Source organism: Agelaius tricolor, unplaced genomic scaffold (assembly GCF_023055355.1).
Source record: "Agelaius tricolor isolate 1412-34295 unplaced genomic scaffold, bAgeTri1.0.p SCAF_7, whole genome shotgun sequence".
NCBI lineage: Eukaryota > Metazoa > Chordata > Aves > Passeriformes > Icteridae > Agelaius > Agelaius tricolor.
In genome coordinates, this window is record NW_027269267.1 from 11,462,848 (window position 1) to 11,482,202 (window position 19,355).

General features: G+C 40.7%; 1 protein-coding gene across 17 annotated transcripts in view; it reads left to right on the forward strand.

The window, feature by feature from the left end:
• The window catches only part of DMD (dystrophin), a 1,148,686-nt gene that overhangs the window by 1,051,351 nt on the left and 77,980 nt on the right, over positions 1 to 19,355 (forward strand). For 13 of the 17 annotated variants that reach the window (XM_071430346.1, XM_071430344.1, XM_071430345.1 and 10 more), the window contains one exon: positions 16,910 to 16,971. In XM_071430346.1, the coding sequence (XP_071286447.1) occupies positions 16,910 to 16,971 (62 nt within the window). Of the gene's footprint in view, positions 1 to 10,023; positions 10,195 to 16,909; positions 16,972 to 19,355 lie in introns of those variants that run through there. The other 4 variants (XM_071430355.1, XM_071430356.1, XM_071430354.1 and 1 more) reach the window with 2 other exon arrangements.

Genomic DNA, 19,355 nt, shown 5'->3' on the forward strand with positions numbered 1-19,355 from the left:
AGAAAATTTGACTGCTGCAAACTTTGGAAATTACATATAAAGTATTCAGCAAATTTCACTGGTAGTGACTTTGTTTTATCAGATTAGTTGCTTTCTGGACAGAAAATTCCCTGCTTAAAAATTATTATTTGGATTATCAACTGATTTATTTGTGAAGCTCATCACAAAAGCCTGAGGATCTAGTGCAGCAAAGAACTTGTGACTGTCCTGCATGCCAGGTAAATCCCAGGCATTTGAGCTGGCCTAGAACTCATCTGGCTCCCCAGTGTAGGCAGAGTTTGTAGCCATTTGATGGATTTATTCTGCAGGCCCAACAAGTTTCAAAAAGATAACTTGGTTTTTTCAGCAGTTCAGAGGCATCAACTCCTACATTAGGCCTGATAATTTGAAATGAAAAAAAGTATATTTTTAGAATCAAAACTTATAAATGTGAAGGAAGTCATGCTTTGGGTCCACAGGAGCACTAAATGGGAAGGAGAGGAATACCATGGCCTGCTGTAGGTAGGGCCAGCCACCTCTCAGCAGTAAGAAAAGGGTCACTGTGTGAAATTTGGACCAAGAAATGGAAATTATTCTCAGGGCAGATACACATAACAGTGTAGATAAGATAATATGCCACTAGAAAGTTCAAACAGCCAAAATATTGCCACATTTGGAGAGTTGCTCCCTCTTGGCTATTTCATAGACTAAATTATTTAATTAAAAGGCAACATAGACACAGCCCCACTGGCCTGGTTTTCTCCAAACTGAAAGAAAGTTTCATGTACAATGTTGACAAGGAAATAATTAGTAAAAACAGTCCTTTTCTTCATCTCTTATCAAACATAGTGTACTGCTATCCACAAATAATTGCTTTTATTACATAATTTCCCTTTTAATTATTTTTTAATTTTAAAGCTCACTGAAGTATAATGTTCACAATGAAAACTATCAGAAAAAAATAAAATATGGCATAAAGTAAAAAAGTATTTATTTTGGGAATGGAAGACTTTTAATGATGATACCTTACAAACAAGAAATAAATTTCTTTGGTTTGTTTCCTAAAATGCAATTCTTAGAGCAAACCGTAATATGGAAATCCGCTAAAAATAAAACTCTCCAAAGGTTTTAGTTTAGTATTAAATACCCTGGTTTGAAAAAAAACCAGTGGATTAGGGGGGCCTAATCCTCCACTCTCTGCTTGGGTTCTACTTGGCAGAATTCTTAGTCTGTCAGCTTCTGCAAATCTTTGCAAAATTATTTTTATCCTTAATAAATTATTTGCTCTGTTAGTTACCCTAAAAACAGAACAAATTGAGGGACATGGGTAGAAGGACAATAATTTGAAAAATAATTGGAGTAGAATTTTAAGAATGAGAATGAAGAGCCATTGCAGCAACAAAATGGTGGAAAAGTAGCAAGAGATCCATTTCTCAGCACTGAAAAAAATTTAAATGTCCATAAGCAAAATAAATTTTATTGCTAAAGTACAAAAGTATTTAGAAATCACATCTTAACCCTGTATAAGGTTGTAGGTCTCATTTTGTTTTATTATTTTCTCTTGCCTGATGTGCATTAGTATAAAGGCATTAACTAAAGTAGTGATAATCATTTTCAAAATGACAATTTGTTCTGAAGTTGGCAACCACCGACCAGAGCTGTTGATAGCAATTGAAGAAAAATTATTTACCTGAAGAGAAGAACTATGATTTAAAACAGCAACTTTTTTTTTTTTCTTTAATATGGCAAACTGATTTTGTTATTTTGGGATTAGAGATGAATGCTCAAACACTTGGAGTGTTTTATGAGACAGAAGGTGTGACTTTAGAAGATCCTTCTTTCTGACTTTAATGCAAGGTAGAAAATCTTCCACACAGTACACAATATGGTACCTATGTATTAAATTTATGCCAGTATGAAATGGCAAATTCTGGACACTATTAAATAAACAAATTGTTTGAGTGCTGTGCTCTGCATTTATAGTGTACCATGTAGATACAGAGAAACCTTGGTTTAATTTAATACCTTCTTTTTTCCCTGGAAGGAAAGTGACAAAAACTGTGTGATGTTTCTTAGGCCTGATAACAGGAAATAAGGTATTTTGAACTTTTAAAATAATCTGTCTTTCTGTGTCGTGCAGTGAGGGAGATGATGAAGATGGGTAACTTCACTTAGTGCTAGCAATAGGAATTTTCTCTTAAAGTCTGGACTACTTTAGAAAAAGCTAAAGATTTTGATATGGTAGATGTGTAGGCTGACATTTCTGATAATGTGTTCAAAGGAGTTAGATGTAGCAGCAGGAGTCTAAGAATGTTAATATAGACCATAACCAATATTTAAACCCTTAATATTTTAGGGTTGCATGGACTGTTCAGCATTTAGATTGCACCTTTGAAAGCAATTTCCTAAAGAAGCAGTAAATAGTTCCAAATACAAATGTTTGTTTAGTTCAATGGGGAAGAATGCTCAGTATAATAAGAAAAGGAGTATTTGGCTGATTTTGAGCTAAACACATTCACCATTGTTCTTGATTCGATACTGGACTATGGAAGGTCCTTGAATTCATCTGTGTACCTTTGATCATAAATGTCAAGGCTCTTTGATGTCTGCTCTTTGGGCAGACAAGGCATTTCTGATTTTCATTGCAAATTTTTCACAGTGAAATTTGGCTGTGTTGCGAGAAAGGAAATCATCATTTTGCATGTTTATTCTTTCCCTAAGAGATTCCATTTTCTGTTAAATAACTGAGACCAGAGAACTGAATGAAAGTATGCCAGTAGAATTGCAAGCTATTTGAGACCTTGCTGAGATGCACCATGAGACGTTTGGCTCAGCTGTAATATATGAAATACTGAAAGTGCACCTAGACATTGAGTTCCATTAAATGCTGTTATTAGGCTTTGATAAGCATGAAGTTTAAAATGTGCAATGTGGTTTAGCAAAACTTTTTCCTACCAGCTAGCACCCACAGGATTCTTCCCTGAATTAACTGCCAGCTACTGTGCTGGGGATAGGAGGAGCCACACAAAGATATCTACGTGTAAAAGCTGGGAGCACTGCTTTGTAGGGAGAATCATAGTAAAATTAAGTAAATGGAAGGTACAGAAACTGTCTGGAATTATGTGGAGCATGTGCTAAAGCATAAATGCTTGGACTTGCCACAGGATACTTAAATGAAATCCACTTACCAAGAAATAATTTTTATCTTACCTCAAAATTCCTTTATATCCCTCTTTACTGAAGGGTTTAAATGCTAACGTACTTTTAGATTCAATTAGGATAAAATAATATCTGTGCCCTAGGACAGGGCTCCATTATAGCTTCTGTCTCTGGAAGCCCCAGTTAATGTAGGCATCTGTGTGCCTGTAGTTGTTTCAAATGCCTGTATAGAAACACTGATTTTCACTCTTTGGCATGGACAAGATGAGATTGTTGCCACTTGCCATTAAAGGGTGCTGCCAGAGCTGTATGAACAATTGTCTCATTCTCTAGCTAAAGCAAAGCATTTTTTTTTCCACACGATATTGTTTAGAAATGAAATAAAAAGAATTTCAGAAATGGCAGATGTTAAGCTTTTGCTTTCTGGATTTCTTTTCTTGCTGACCTCAGGTTGGGAGTAGTTGCTCAACCCTGAACCTGAAGCTGCATTTCTATGCAAATAAATTATGAGAAATGTCACCTGGATCAGATGAAAGAGTTAGCCTGGTTGGAATTACTGGTGAGGCCAGTTAGGTGGAGCTGCCTCCTCTGCCATCAGCTTCTCTAGGCTGGTTCCTTCCCCAGGTGCAGTGCTCTGCTCTCTGGATCCCCACGTAGGACATTTAGGAAAGGAGAGCAAAGCAGTCTTGCCATACAGGACTAAGCTTTGCTCATCTTACACCAGAGTATTGGGAGAACCTAAAGTCTGCCTAGTTTTGAAACTCTGCCAATGTGATTTACCAGGAAGGGAGAGCCATCCCTTTCTCACATTAAGGATCTGTATGGCTCAATCAAGGGAAAAGGTTAGGACTAAATCTCAAACTGATCTTTGCTAAGGTCAACAGCCTCAACATCTCTGGGAAGAGGATGAAAAAGCCTTGTGTGTACATAAAAATAGGCAGGGCCTCTTGAGTTTGAATTATATATTATGCGTGGTATATTATAATCATTGATGAAACAACAGGGTAGCGAGGACAGGTTCAAAAAATACTGAAAAGCGAGAGAAACTACAAGTTTCTGTGAGAACACAGCAAAGCATCCATTGCTAAAATACAGGCAGAATACAGACAGCAAAACATGAATGCAATAATTCAAAGGTGCAAATTCTGGCCAACTAGTGGTCTGACTGGGAACTTGTCTGTATATAGCTGTCATAAAATGCAATAGATTTCATTGTTCTCTTCCTTTACTACCTAACTGCAGCCCTACCATTGGAATATCCTAGTAAATAATCTTCAAGCATGATCTCAGTGGCTTTTTTCCCTAAAGGAGTATTTTCTCTTCAATATGACTTTAAAATAAAGTCTTAAATGTAAGAAAAAAAAATTCTGTTTGTATTATATTAGTCACAAAAAATAGATTCAATAGTATCAAAAATATGTATATTATGGAATGCAACACAACCAAAAAGTAAATTAGTACAAAAAAGAAGGCATTCTTCTTTAATGTCTGTGGAAGCCTTTGGAAGAGGAGGCAGCTTGTTAGGGATTGGGAATGCAGGGTGAGCAGTAGCTAGGATCAGGTTTTCTTGTCCTGAGTGAAGGAGGACTGCAAGATACAGAGTTTCTTGATATTGAGATCTCTACATTGATAGGAAACAGTAGAGAAGTTAATGATTTTGTAAGCCAGCTTTTGTGTTTGCAACACTTAATTTCATGCATAGAAAGAAAGATTTTGAGGTGAAAAGAGCGTCAGTGAGTGAGAGGGTTTATGAAATCCTTCTTATTTTAATCCCTCCAGGAGGCAAAACAATCATTTATTTCCAACTGGGCATGCAAAGAAAAGAAAGAAATGGAGTTTGTCTTTGCTGCTTTGTTTAATTTATCCTTATTAGACTGCATTTTTTTCTCAACCCTACTCCCTATAATGATAACCATTCATTTTGCCAACACAGATTCCTCAAACCAAGAATTTACTATGGTCTAATTATAGTTTTTCAAGTCTTATTTGTGCATTGTAAAATCAGCAGGCAATTTTGTTTGACCTAAGTTTTCGGTTGGCAGATTTCAAATCTTCTTTTTTAATAAAGATATATATATATATATATATATATATATATATATATATATATATATATGGTTTTTTTCCTCCTCTCAGCTTTCCAAAAGCCTTATTTCAGAAGGGGTTTTACTACTTTTAGTTTTCTAGCATTATGTCAGCATTTTGCTTCTCGATCTCCTGTTTTTGGGACTATTCACACTCCAGTTCATCTCCATCCCAGAAGAGCAAGGGTTACTCCTTCTTTAATTTTCTTTCTTTGCTGTGGTTTCTTATGGAAGGGAGAAGAAAGCTTTTGCTATTTACAGGAGCTTACCTGAAGAGCTCATGGCGCTGGTGGGATCAGGATGTGCTATCCACCCCTTCCAGCGCTGTGTGCAATCATACCCAACCTCAGTCCCACTCTGCTCCTCTTTTCAAGGTAGCAGTAGAGACTGAACACTCTGCCACTGTCACTATCACCTTACAAAATAAATGTAGCCTCTCGAAATTTTCCTTTCCAAGATCTCATCAGGCTTGAATTCATACATATATTTAATATATTCAAAATGACAGGCACCCTCTCATTCACCTTTCAGCAACAGCATGCAGTGTGGTGCAACATAAGGCACACACAGGCTGCTCCTGAGGCTCCACTGTACCCATCTTGTAGGGTGACTAAGATTTCACTTTTAATCAGGTGTCCTTACTGTAGTAAAAGCAAGTACAGCCCAAAGGAATGTGAAAGCTCTGCTGCTGTGCATTCAGCAGGAACAGAAGTGCTCCTGCCACACGTGCCAGGTACCAATACTTTCCATACTAGGCAATATATTGCTGCAAGCTCTGTAATATTTACTGCAGAATTAATTTAAAAATAAATAATTTTTTTTTTTTTTTTAAAAAGAGGATACATCTTCCTCTGTCTATTCCAAGAATATCTCAGGGAAAAAAATTCTTGAGAGCTCCATTTACCAGTTACCTCCCTTGGAGTGCAGAGAGTGAGCCCTGGGTATGAAGAAGCACCAGCTTGTCATCCTTCATGTGGGACAGAGGTTGGGTCTCCCTCTGGACAGGGAGTGGTAGGCTCCTTCCCCAGTACCTATGGTGTAAAGGATTGATTTAAAGTATACTGAGCTCTGAATGTTTTACTAGTTCTCTAATTTACAGTGCAGTGAATGGAGCATTTCAAAACTATTTTTTTTCATTGCATTTACAATATTTTGGTGTGTTTTCAGTGGTAATGTGCAAAAAGGCAAAAAAAACCCAAACAAACAAACATAGCAGCATCCAAAACCAGCATTCTCTTCTTGGCTTTTCTGAGAGAGCTATAAACAATTTCCCAGACACCATGAAGGTGTCAGCCCTTGGAGCATATTTAAGACACATGAACCAAGAAAGTGCCATTGTGGCATCCTAATTGATTTTTAGCATTTATTTATACCAAGAAAAAGAAAACAGACTCAAACAGTATAACAAATTAGCCAGCACAATACAGGACACCACAATATCATCTTAAATGCAAAGCAAAGTAATCCACTGTCCAGATAGCTGAGAAATGGTAAAACCACACTTACAAGGAGGCTACACACTTCAGAGAGCTCTGGAAGTAAGACTTAACTAGTAGGAAAATGTTCTATCTTCACCTTCAATGACAGTAAAATTAAAGAAATGTCTCTTTAGTTTTCTAGCTCATGAAATGCTAAAGTTACAAGCAAACTTGTACCTTTAATGTCTACCTTAGTTTTAGGCAAGTCCCAAACTATTCCTGCAATTGGGTTTCCACATCTGTCTGTAACATGGAGTGATGATGCTAATCTTGTACATAAAACTTATAAAGATTTATACTCAACTGTTAATGCTTAGGAACCAGTTATTTTATGTTAATATGATTTGTTTTAATGTGTACATGACTCTGGCTCTTTGTTCATCAAAAAGGGACAGCATTCTAAGAAGAACTTATTAGAACAGAAAAATTTGCTTTCTTAAATGCAGAAATTCCAGTGACCCTTTGGACAGCAAGCAATGCAGTCAGACTGACTACAAATCCAAGTAATCCTTTTATTTTTCTTTTTTCCTGAAAGAGTTTTGCGGTAATAAGATCACTTCTAAATATCATCCCTCATTTTTTAGGCAGCCATGATTTCCCTTTAAGCACCTGGTGTTACTAAATGTTGAAGACGTAGATACATTGATTAGATACAGTCTAGGACAAAAGAACAATATAGGAGAAAGAAACACTGCTCTTCTTCTGATTAAATTCTCTATATAGTGCATAAGTTGACTGAGTAGCCCTTGCATTAGAAAAGCACCACAGGGTATTAAAACTCTGCTTACTCTGTAATCCTGTTTTATTATTTATAGGGAGGTGACTATCTTTTATCAAATAAATGGCTTAAAATTAAGTATGGTATAAAAATTGGCTTCAGTTACAAATGCCAAAGACAGTAGCCATTTGCACTGCAAACAAAATATATTTATGTCATAAATTACAGGTATTTAAAAGTAATTTGGAGTAAGAGTGGTAATACTTGGGCACATTATACAGCAAAAATATAATTTTCAGGTCAATCAAAATAGCTAAAAGCTTTGGTGAATTTGGAGACAACAATCAGAACGACATTAAATAGATTTTTTTATAAAAATCAATTTATAAAGTCAATAGGCCTTAATCCCTTAATCCTTCAACATTCTTGTTTTGCCCTGGATGTTCTTGAGTGAGTAATAGTTTGAGTTGGGAGATCAAAGGGTTAATTTGCTTTTCAATTGGAGAATGACTCAGAGTTACCCTTTATTGTAAAAAAAAAAAAAAAAAAAAGTGATGTGTGGGTGTAAGGTAGGGAAAAAGAGCCAAGAAAATGGATTCACTAATTGGGGTTTTCACCTGCTGTGAGTCTAATTGAATACAATGCTTTAATTGTAACTCAAGGAGAAAGAAGATTATGCAAAGTATGAGAAATTCAGACCGGTTTTTAAATTCTTATTACTTGGCACTATTGTATGGGAAAGAAGACCAGCATGATAATAGCAGCATCAAGCTTCTGTTAAGGCAGGCCAGGAAGCTCCAGAAACAGTGAAAATTGAAGGAATGTGTATCAGGGAATCAGTGCTAGATGCTTCTGAAGGAAAACAAACCCCTTTTGCTGTGAAACGTCTGGCCTCTGGCTGCCCCTCCCTTTGTATGACACGAGCAGCTGCTCTCTCCTTGTGGGGAACCCTGAGGTTCTTCCCAACTAGGGTGAAAATCATCCTATTTTAAAGACTTAAGGAGAGTTTTGTCACTTCTTAAAACTTGGTCAAACATGCAAAAATGTGAGACTGCTGATATAACACAATTGACAGCCTTCAGCCAGTTTATCATGTCAAAACTAAGATATAGTCAGAGCAACTGATGAAATACCAGGTCCACTAAATTAAATGGAAAATTCACAGTCTAATGAGTTTTAACATGGCAATTTATGTTTGCACAAGAATTACTCCTCTATTTTCTTTCCATATTGGCGTAATATTACAGATTCAAGGTTACTGAAAACTGTGAGTTAGATCTGTTAAAACAACCTAAATCATCTAGAAACTATGAGAATTTAACATTTAATTCCAATAATTTTTATATTTACACTTGAGGGCCTGAGGGGTTGAACCTTGAGCATCTCTCACATTAATGCTTCTAGGAAAAAAAAAACAAACTGTGGGCTTTCCTTGAACTGCTTGGTAAACTTTTCTTAAAATCAGATTATCCAACTACCTAGAGCATCAAGGGGAACCCTAAATTTCCTGGTGCTTAGGCTAACACCCTCCAACTTCAATGCCTACTGACATCCATGTAACAGGGGTGGGATGAATTTTCCATGCTTCTAGGTATGCATCTTCCCAGTGTAAAAACAGGGAGATTCTTCTGTGCATTTGAAAGATTTCAATTTGATATTAGGAAGAAATTCTTTGCTGTGAGGGTGATGAGGCACTGGAACAGGTTGCCAGAGAAGTTGGAGATTCCTCATCCCTGGAAGTGTTCCAGGCTGGATAGGGCCTTGAGCAACCTGGTTTAGAGGCAGGGATGGTGGAACTAGATACTCTTTAAGGTCCCTTTTAACCAAAACCACTGTATGAATCTGATTTGAAAGACATTGGTTTTGGGTTGGCTTTACCAGGAAATCACAATATGTAAGGCTTGAAAAACTACTTGGTTATGGGAAGGACTGGGAGCCTTCATTAGGGGAGACTGGCCACGCTGATTTGAAGTGCTTGACAGCAAAAGGAGATTGTTGGCTTTTTGTAATGCATGGTTTGTGTAATGCATATTGCGTAGGAATTAATGCAAAGAAACATTGCAACAGTAACTCGGTGTGAGCGGAACTGTTTCCTCTGCACTGACAGATCCAGGGGAGAAGCTCACCCTTCCTTCCCTGCAGGGCCAAGGCAAGCCCTTAGAAATGAAATTACCTGATTGCACTCATGAATAAACCACTCAGCATTTTAAGCACCAAAATTAAACGCTGAGGGAAAAGGGAAAAAAAAAAGTGCAAGCTAAGGCCCATTTCAAATCTGTCTAGATTCGGTGCATATTTTAGCTAAGTTTTCTTCCCAAGCCCGCTGAAGACGAACTGATTTGCCGCCTCTCAGCACACGCCTCTCTCTGGCCGGCCGGCCAGCGCCAGGGCAAAGAACACCCAAAAAATAAAAAGGAAGTCAAAGGAAGCCCCGAGGGCTTCCTCCAGAATAGCTGCACAGCGCCGGGGAGACCGGGGAGGGGCGAGGTGCCCTCAGCCGCCCCGCAGCCGGGATGAGGGGGGAGGCTCGGAGCTGAGGGCGGGCAGCGCCGGCACCGCCGCCGGGCGGGAGCGGGGCGGGGCGGGCAGCGCCGCCTCCTCCTCCCTCCCTCTCCCGCTCCCTCTCCCTTTCCCTCCATCCCTCCCTCGCTGCCGCCGTCCCTCCCTGCCGGCGGGGCGGCCGCACTGGCGCTGAGCGGTTGGGCTGGGCGGACGCGCTGTTTCTGTCTCCGCGGCGCCGCCGATCCGCCGCCGCCATGAGGGAGCAGCTCCGGGGGTAAGGGCGATGCGGGGCGCGGGCGGCAGGTGCCGGCGGGGGCGGGCGGGGGCGCGGCCCGGGGCCATCCCGCGCTCCGCGGCGGCGGCGGCGAGCGGCGTGGCCGGCCGCCGTCTGCGCCGGGCGGGCGGCCGTACCTGTCATCGCTTACACGGGAAATCGCAACTTACCGCCGGGTTTCTTCTGGGAACTTGAAAGGGCGTTTGGTTCGGCGCCTTTTCCCCGTTCCCGAGGCCGTAGTTGAGCGCTAGATGCGCCCCGTTGGCACACGTAGGAGATGGCGGTGTGAGCGGCACGCACGCGTCGCGCTACCTGTGCCGGTACCTCTACCTGTGCCTATACTGGTGCCTGTACCTGTGCCGGTGCCTGTACCTGTACCTGTGCCTATACTGGTGCCTGTACCTGTGCCTATACCGGTGCCTGTACCTGTGCCGGTGCCTGTACCTGTACCCATGCCTGTACCTGTGCCTGTACCTGTGCCGGTGCCTGTGCCTGTACCCATGCCTGTACCGGTGCCTGTACCTGTGCCTATACCGGTGCCTGTACCTGTGCCGGTGCCTGTGCCGGTGCCTGTACCTGTGCCCGTGCGGGCTGGCGAGGGCAGAAGCCGCGCCAGGGAACCGCGGCGGTGCCGGCGGGGTGCGATGCGCGGGGCTCGCCTCGTTGCTCCGCAGGTTCCGGGGGTAGCGCGGTGCTGCACGGCGTCACCTGCGCTGAACATCGCCTGTGGGGCAGCTCGGGCCGGGCGTGAACTTCAGCGGAATTCCTGAAAGCGAACCTGCTCGGGGGTGTATGGCTTCTTTCTTCCCCGTAATTTCATGCTTAGAAGTAATCTTTCAAGTTAATAGGTAGAAGAGGCTGGGAGGGGATTCCCTCCGGGCGGTTGCACTGCAAGTGCTGTATTTCTTGTTGCTATATGGCACCTTATATTGCCTTTTAATAGCTGCTGTAAAACATCTTGCAGCCTGGGACACCGGAGGTGTCTTGCACTGGAGTTGGGCACAGAGGTGGTTTTTGCAGGTGTGTTGTGTGCAGAGCTGGGGAAACGAGGAACCTGGTTATATCAGGGATCTTTGACCTTTTTAGCACTAAAGAATTGTTCAAGGCCATCGCTTGTCTAAGCCTAGATTTGACAAGACCCTGCAGTGAAATTGCTTTGGCAGAAGTGGAGAGGAGAGGCTTTGGAAAGCAAATAGATCAGCCGAGAGTGACAAGCCGGGGGGGAAAGGCTCACCCAAACCAAGTCACTGAGCGGGAATCTTTTCCCCTGACAGAGCAGACAAAATAAATGTTTAACATCAACGGGAGAAAAAAAGGGTTACTATTCAGTACTTGACAGCTGATATTTGGCCCTTCTCCTATTTTTCATTTCCAGTATCGGCAAGAAACTTTAATATGTATCGGTGCCTGCCTTCAGCAGTCTGATAAATCTTGCAAAAGCCAATAAAACAGGCTAAAGTCAAATTCCTGCTGAAGAGACGCTGATCCTTGGCTTAAACAGAAGTAATCTCTGCACAGATCAGTAGTCTCTAGATTTACAGATGAAAACAGTAGTTCTTTGTAAAGCACAAAGGAGTGCCACCTTTTTACATTGCTAATACTTTCCATAGCACTAACTTGTTTTAGCTTAGGAATTAATGAAGCACTGTAGAAAGAGAAATATTAAGTCTTTCTTCGCAATCACTGTCATCTTCCGTTGAAAATATTTTTCTCTTAAATGGGAGGTAGTGTCTATTCATAAAAGCTCTTTCAGTTGCATTTAGGTTAGTTTAGTAAAATCCAAACAACTATCATGTTTACTTTGGCTTTTTGACAACGGTCATAAGGTGGTTGGAGTAACATTTGATTCATCATAAAGACAGAAGGTGAGAAGTATTGTAAATCATGTTGTTTGAAACGAGATGAGTTCAGAGCTTTGTACAATACCACTATAATTTTGGCACTTTTTTGTGAGTATATGTGACTATTTATTGCTATGCGATAGAATTTTTTATTCTGTGTACGTCTATGCGTTTGCACATGTTGTTCATGTCGCATTTGCTAATGAAGGGTGTGGGGAGAAGTGCAGCAGAACTGGCTCTGGTATCACTAATGAAGTGAGCTGTAAGAGTTTAAAAAGGACTCTGCAGTTGCAGCCTAAAATTCTGCTCTGGAGCTGAGCAGTGAATACACAGGACCTTTTTTTCTTTTTTTTTTTTTTTAAAGGAGTGAGGGAGAAGAGATGCAATCAAAAACAGTTAAAAGATTTGTGAATGTTACAGCGTGGCTGGTGCAGGAATGTGGGGGGGGATTTGTGCAAGAATTTGGGTGTGGGGGAGCATTGCTTTCAATTCCTCCTGCTGCTGGTGTTGCTCAGAAGTAATATAAAAAGAAAGAAGAAAAAATAACTGTATTTTGTCCAGACTGATCAAGTCATAACAAGGAAACTGTAATTCAGCCAGTGTGTCTGTTAGGATATCATCTCTTGATTTCAGGTTTCCAATCCTGTGTGTTGTTGGCTCTGCTGACAGTGATGAGAGACAAATCTCTCTGCTGTTGGCAGAAACAGAGTTCACACAGGCATAGTGTGACAGAATTCCCTACATAAAAATTATCCTTGCTAATATAATATAATCACCCTTTAATGAAGTGGTCCTGTGGTTCCCAAAGGATGTATCAAGTGAAGACTGTGCTTTCATCCCACCAAATTATCAGTGTGTTTAACGTGCCAGTCACACTTGCACCAAGGTGTCACCACTAGCCATTGCTGCTCGTCTTCTTTTCAGGCCTGGTTTTAATTTCCTTTCCACTTTCACAGCTCAGGTCAGGTGAGAAAGAGGAAAATAAGCCAAGTGAGTGCACTTATATTTTTCTTTGTTTCAGAATGCCTTTGATTTAAAAGCTAGTGATCAATTTAGTTGACCTAAATGTAGAGCCAAATTGAAAGATATATCCTCTGAGCATGTGCAATATTGCAAAACTGCTAGCTGTGTGTGCCAATGTCTTTTTGTGTTGGTGGTTTGTTGGAAAAGCATTTTGAGTACTTATTTCTGCACATACTCTTACTCTGCTTCAGCTGCTGCTAGTCAAGAGGACTCAGACTACACTTTTGACGTCTTCCTGACTTGCAGGCTGTAAAGGGCCTTGTTCACCAGAGTTTGAAACTCTGGCAAACACTTTGCTGCAGATCTATTAAGGATGCTACAGCATTCCCAAGTGTGGTTGAGGCTGCCTGAAACTGCTGAGCTGGCATTTCACTTCAGACGGTGCTCACAATAAGGGCATACACACAAATCCTCCCCCACCGGTCCAACCCCAGAGCTCACAATTAAATGGCCTTTGAAAATGGCAAAGAGGCTTAGGAAGAATAGCCTTGATGGAATCTAACCTTTCCTGGAGCTGCCCTTGTGTGCAGAATAGTTGATAATTTTCCGAGCTGAAGATGTTGAGAGGCGAACGCCTTTTAGCTGGAGCAAAATATCTGCAGCCTTCTTGTGTTCTGCATGTAAAGTACCAGCAAAGTCTGCCCTGGCTCCGTACGGCCACTCAACCTCTAGAGTTGCCTTCCAAGCCTTTGCTTGTTCCTGCAGGAGCACAGAGGGGTGCTGAGGGCTGGCCAGCCCTTTGCCAGGGCTGGGAGCTGGGTGGTCCCTGCCAGGGTGGGATCCAGCAGCTGCAGGGCACTCTGCCCCATGGGTGCTCACTGCTGGGGAGCTGCTGGGGCAAGAGTTAGGGGCTCTACTGGCTTGATTTTATGGTCTTACCAAAGGAATATTTCCCCTAAGTTGCAATGAAGTTTCAAATTAAAGCGAAAGGGGAAATGTACCGGCCCTGCAAATTCAGTGTTTGTTACTTGAACATGAAGCAGATTAAATTATTCTTTACAAAATGTGCATTTCCCGTGATAATTAATCTTATACTATGAAAGAAAACCACACTGAGTAGAGGTTTGGGGTTACTGGTATTAAAAATATCTGAAACCAGTTGGAGTCCAGTGTTTCTTTGGCAAAGAGAATTTTATTTACAAGGTCTTACAAAAGCAGTTGTGTACTTTCAGCACTAGTAAATGCTATAAGCTTAAACCACACACGCTATACATGGTTGGTCATTACGATAAAAAGTAAAAATAAAAAATTCAGTAAATTTCTCATTGGTATAACTTTGATTTTTTTGTATGGGTTTTTCATACAAAGATGATCCTTTTGTTCTTCTATCCCACACAAGCATGGAATATGTCCATAATCCTACATATATTCACCTTTACCAGATATCTAATGGCTTTTAAACGTTTTCATGGGAAATCAGTTTCTTGTAACTGTTCACATAAATTCTTTTTCTCGTTTTTGCTGCGTGATTCAGCATACAAACCATGGTACGGTTCATGTTCAAATATACCCCGCTTCTGGGGCTGTCTGCGTGTGGGGAAGCAAGCCAGGCTGGCCAAGCTCATGGCTGGGGAACTATTGATCTGGGACTGACCCTGGGTGCAAACAAACTGCAGCCCCTGGTCTGTAGGTGTGAATGTTTGTTTGGGTCTGCGGCTGTTCACCTGAATCGGGACATTTCTGGCTACGGGGTTTTCTGCCATGAATGCACTTCCATCTTTTCCTTTGGAATGCTGCTATATCAGAAGAGGCTTCTTACAGTTGAGTTTTTAGGAATGAAGCTGTTTCTGTTTTTCTTCAAAAATATGCTTTATACTTGGGTGTGATAAAAGGTTCTGGTGTTGCATTCTCCCTGCAGAACCTGCCCACTCCAAGCAGGATGGGAAATGCAGGAGCTCAGATGCAGGTGGCCCAGATCCACAGGTTTTCACTTGAAGCTACCCAGCTTCTGGGAATAAAAACCAACCAACCAACCAAAAAAAAAAAACCCAGACCAGGCTGAGATTTCTGAATACAATTGCATCCATCTCTCTGTGCAGGATTCGTTTTTAACAGAGCAAAGTACAAGACTGGTTTACTCTTGTGGTGTTCTTCTCCCATTTTCACTGCCTTCAACCACTGCAGGAATTGAGAAGGGTTGGGAATGCTGAGACAGGGCTTGTTTGAAACCCTGTGCTCAACTAGGGCAGCTCTACAGTTGAGTTTTTTTCTTATGCATAGTGCTTGTGATCCCTTTCATTCTTTCTTGTAGTTACAGAGCAAAATCTGAAAAAATTATATATAGTAAGCTGCTGAACATATAGAGGTTACTGGGGCAGTAAGTATTCACAGGAATCAAATAAATAGCCTGTCTTTTAAGGCCAAAATTAAATCGTACTAAAAAAACCTGGCACAACTTTCTTTTTCCTTGAGTAGATGTGGTATTGAAGTGATACATTGGAAGTTTTACCTCTTCTTAGTCTATAAAGGGTAAATGTGCACTTGGGAACATCAGTGCCTCAAAATGAGAACTTAAGGACTGTTTGTTCTCTGAAACAACCTCGTTGTGTCAATGTTCCAGGGTACAGTGCAGCCCACAGGTGCTGCTGGGTGGTGGTTTGGTCTCCTGGAGGTGGAAGCTGTGTGCTCCAGGAGCTCCACAGTGCTGTGGGTCAGGTCATGCTCGTCTGCATATGTTCTCCAGAATGATAATGATGTGTGCATGTTGAATCCTGTATGTCTGCTTTTAAGTACAGAAATGGCACATGTATTTGCTAGTAATGGTATGCTACATACATGTTCCTTTTTTTTTTTAATGGAGACTCACAGTTGTCTCTTAATACAGCTGAATTCTGTTTGCATTGAACGGACTTTATTGGCTACAGGACAGATAAGGAGAATTTTCTTTCAAGCCCTCTATGTTAATGGAAACATAATCATGTTAGCTATGCTGTCATTAAAAAACAAACTCACAAAGTATAACCTTAGGAGACATGAGTTGCTACTACATCCACTAACACTTCGTTCTGTTGACTTTCTCACGCTGCCTGTCCTTCGGCAACACGTTGTGTTGCAAAGCTGGAGGCTGCTGACCTCAATGCAGAGACTCTCCAATTTACATTCTGGTCATACTGCAGCATTTCATAACCCCGCTCCAGCTTTTCCCTGGCTTCCCAACAGCTCTGCTGCCTGACACTGCACAGGGACCTCCAGGGCCAGGGAGAGGGCCTGGGAGTCCCAGGAAAGAAGCGGAGCAGCCAAGAGTCTTTGCTAGAAGAGATTGTCAGTGTGGGGTGCAACCTTGCCCTGGGAAGCGGTGTAAGCTGCTGGTGGATCAGAAGGCTGTGACTCAGGGAATTTATCACAAGTGTCTGAACTGAAAGGAAGGATTGGACCCACTGCATTGGGTGGTTCTTACTACTACATGGGAAAGGGTTGAGAGAGCAAGTAGGGGAAAGGATGTCAAATACAGATCTCAGTGTCTGCTCAGAGTTTCCAGAAACTCTTTAAGAACTAAGCCCTCTGAAATGTCTGTCCTCTAGTTTGGAGCAAGGGGAGAATGACCGGTACAAAGCAATGAGTTCTTAAGAATTGATGGCTTGCAAATTCCTCAGAACATTGACATACTTGCTGTCTTTTTAATTAGCACTAATTAAATTTTAATTTTATTTCATGAGTCCTTGCCTGAATAAAGCGCTCCAGGTTAATGCCTCTCATTGAAGGAAGACACGCCTGGCACTGCTGAGCCCCCTGCCAGGGCAGCCCAGGCAGTGGGCACAGATCTGGCACCGTGCTCTGATGTGCAGCCTGCATCTCTGCTGTGAGATGGAGAGAGAAATTCTCTTTACTAACTTTCATGTTTTGTGTTGTAGCCATGAGACGCAAACGACCTGCTGGGATCATCCCAAGATGACTGAGCTTTACCAGTCATTAGGTAAGGCATATCTACCAGATGTTTGGTGCTTTTATTTTATTTTTTTTCTTTCAACTGAATGATTTGCTAAGGCAAAGGTTTCCAGAGGAAGCAAATCAAAATTAAGTGAAAGAGAGAGGCAGAGCTTTCACCGATGTTAAAATTTTCTGCAAGGGAAATACAAAAGGCACACATTTCAAACATGCTGTAGAAAAGAAATTTATTTCATTTAGCACATTTAGAATGTACACTGGGTTTATAAAGTAATTTGGGTGTATTGTTACAATCTTTTTGCTGAAAGACTGGAACAGAAGTTAGAAAAAAATAATCCTGAATCTTTTCACTGTCTAATCTGCTTTACAAAAGGCACATGAAAAAATCAAACCAAGCTGCTGTTAATGTTGACTTTTGGATGGTGGGAAGCCAGTTGAAGCAATTTGCCAAACTGTGTTACCACTGCTTTATTTTTAAAGCACTTTCAATACTTAGAAGGCATAGCAGCTGTCATGATGTCATTTTGAATACCCAAATTGCATGCTTATTATGACTTCAGATGTGCCTCTCTGGTGGAGGGTTTTTTTTTTTTCATTTTTTAGCAGCTTTGGAATTTATTAACAGAAGCACATCTACAAGATAAAATAGGTTAATCTATGCTCTAGTGTAGGCTGCTTGGCAGGCCATTTAATAGCTAACTCTTTGATTTTAATGGTTGTGTTAATAAATAATAGAGGGTATAATAAAAATTAAGCTATTTTGCTGAAAGAAATATCAGTAAATATGCTGCATTCATAAGGAGGTTACATTTGTACAGCACATAAACCAGCTTGAGCATTAGGACTGTCAGATCTAGCATTCTGTGCAGGCTTATTTGCCATGGTGAAAAATAGCTTAAATTACCACCTGCTAAACTCTAGTTTAGCTGCTGAAAACAGTCTAATTATGCCAGTGTAATCTATTTCAAGCAAACTCAGGTATCTCTATGGTGCTCTGCAGTTCAAGCATGCTAAAAATATTTTAGAAAAGTGATATAAAATGAAACGACGCAGTGTGAAGATTTTTTTTTTCCTTATAGTATTAGCAGTGTGGCAGCAGTTGGTTTAAAAATTAACCAGAATGCAGCTTTGTATGCCAAAAAGGGATATAAAATGTGTAAGTTCAGGCTAACCAAATGCAAAAGCAGACAAGTAGGGACTTGACATTTAATTACAACATATTGCCCCATGTGTCTCCTTCATATTTCTGCTCTTAAAGTGAGTGATTTAAAAGTTTCAGGACAAATGGTAATTGCACTTGCAGACATCCCTTTAATACAGGTAGGTCTTCAAATAGTTGCCTGTTAATTGAACTGCACTCTGACTCCTCAGCTGCCTTTGAGCCACAGATTGCGTGGTATTGCTGATACTGTTGTTGGTCAGACCTAAAGTCCTGTTGCAACTGCTTTTCTTCTGCTAGTTCCCTGTTTCAGCCACAGTACTCTTAAATACCAAGAAGTGAAAAGGTAATAAGGGAGAAAAGTGTCCTGATAGATTCAGGTCAGCAGTTCAGAAGATGTGTGACTGCTGAAGTCAGTTTGCATTTAGTTTAACTGAATTTTATCACTGTGAGTATCACCCAAATGTCAGAAGTTTAAGACAAGCCTTATTTTTACTGCACAGAGAAGGAACGTGTTCAGGCAGATTTTGTTTCTTACTTACTTGTGAACTTCCTTTTTCTGCTGCTGCTTTTCTTTTCAGGAGCATTAAATCTCCAAAAAAGCAGTCCTCTACCTGGACTGTTCTGTTTATTTTAGAACTGAGACCAAACAGTCATTAGTGTGAAAGCAATGCTGATTTTAGAAAAGTATGCATAATACGTATTTTTATGAGTAAACGGAGGTGTTCATATGTATGTACAAAAGAGACTAGACAAGGTGACTCTTTGTGTCCTGCCACATGGGTGAAGCTTTGATGAAAGTGCTCCTGAATAACCTACAGATTTATTTTATTTTTGAACTGAGTGTAATCACCATTGCCTAACTCTCACACAAACTGCATAATACAAGTATAACCCATTTAGTCTTGAACAGAACCCTTGATGTATTTTCAGTGCTTTGCTTTGCCTCGGGTCAAAATGGTAATAATGGGATGTTTGAAGTCTTTTCAGACTGTTCAGTAATATATTATCTGAGAAGATGTTATTAAAGTCGATTTTCTATTGCATACTCATTATATCTTATTATTTTACCCTCCATTAGGATCCCAATTTTGTTTCTAATTCATATAAAGAAGCTAGTAAAGAGCTTAGTATGTATGCCTTTTTAAAAATCTGGTAGAAAGCATGAATTTGGCAAGCATGTATATGCAATAAAGTGGGACCGAGTACATCAATGCTCTCAAGAATTTTCATTTCCATTTTCCAACTTCTAC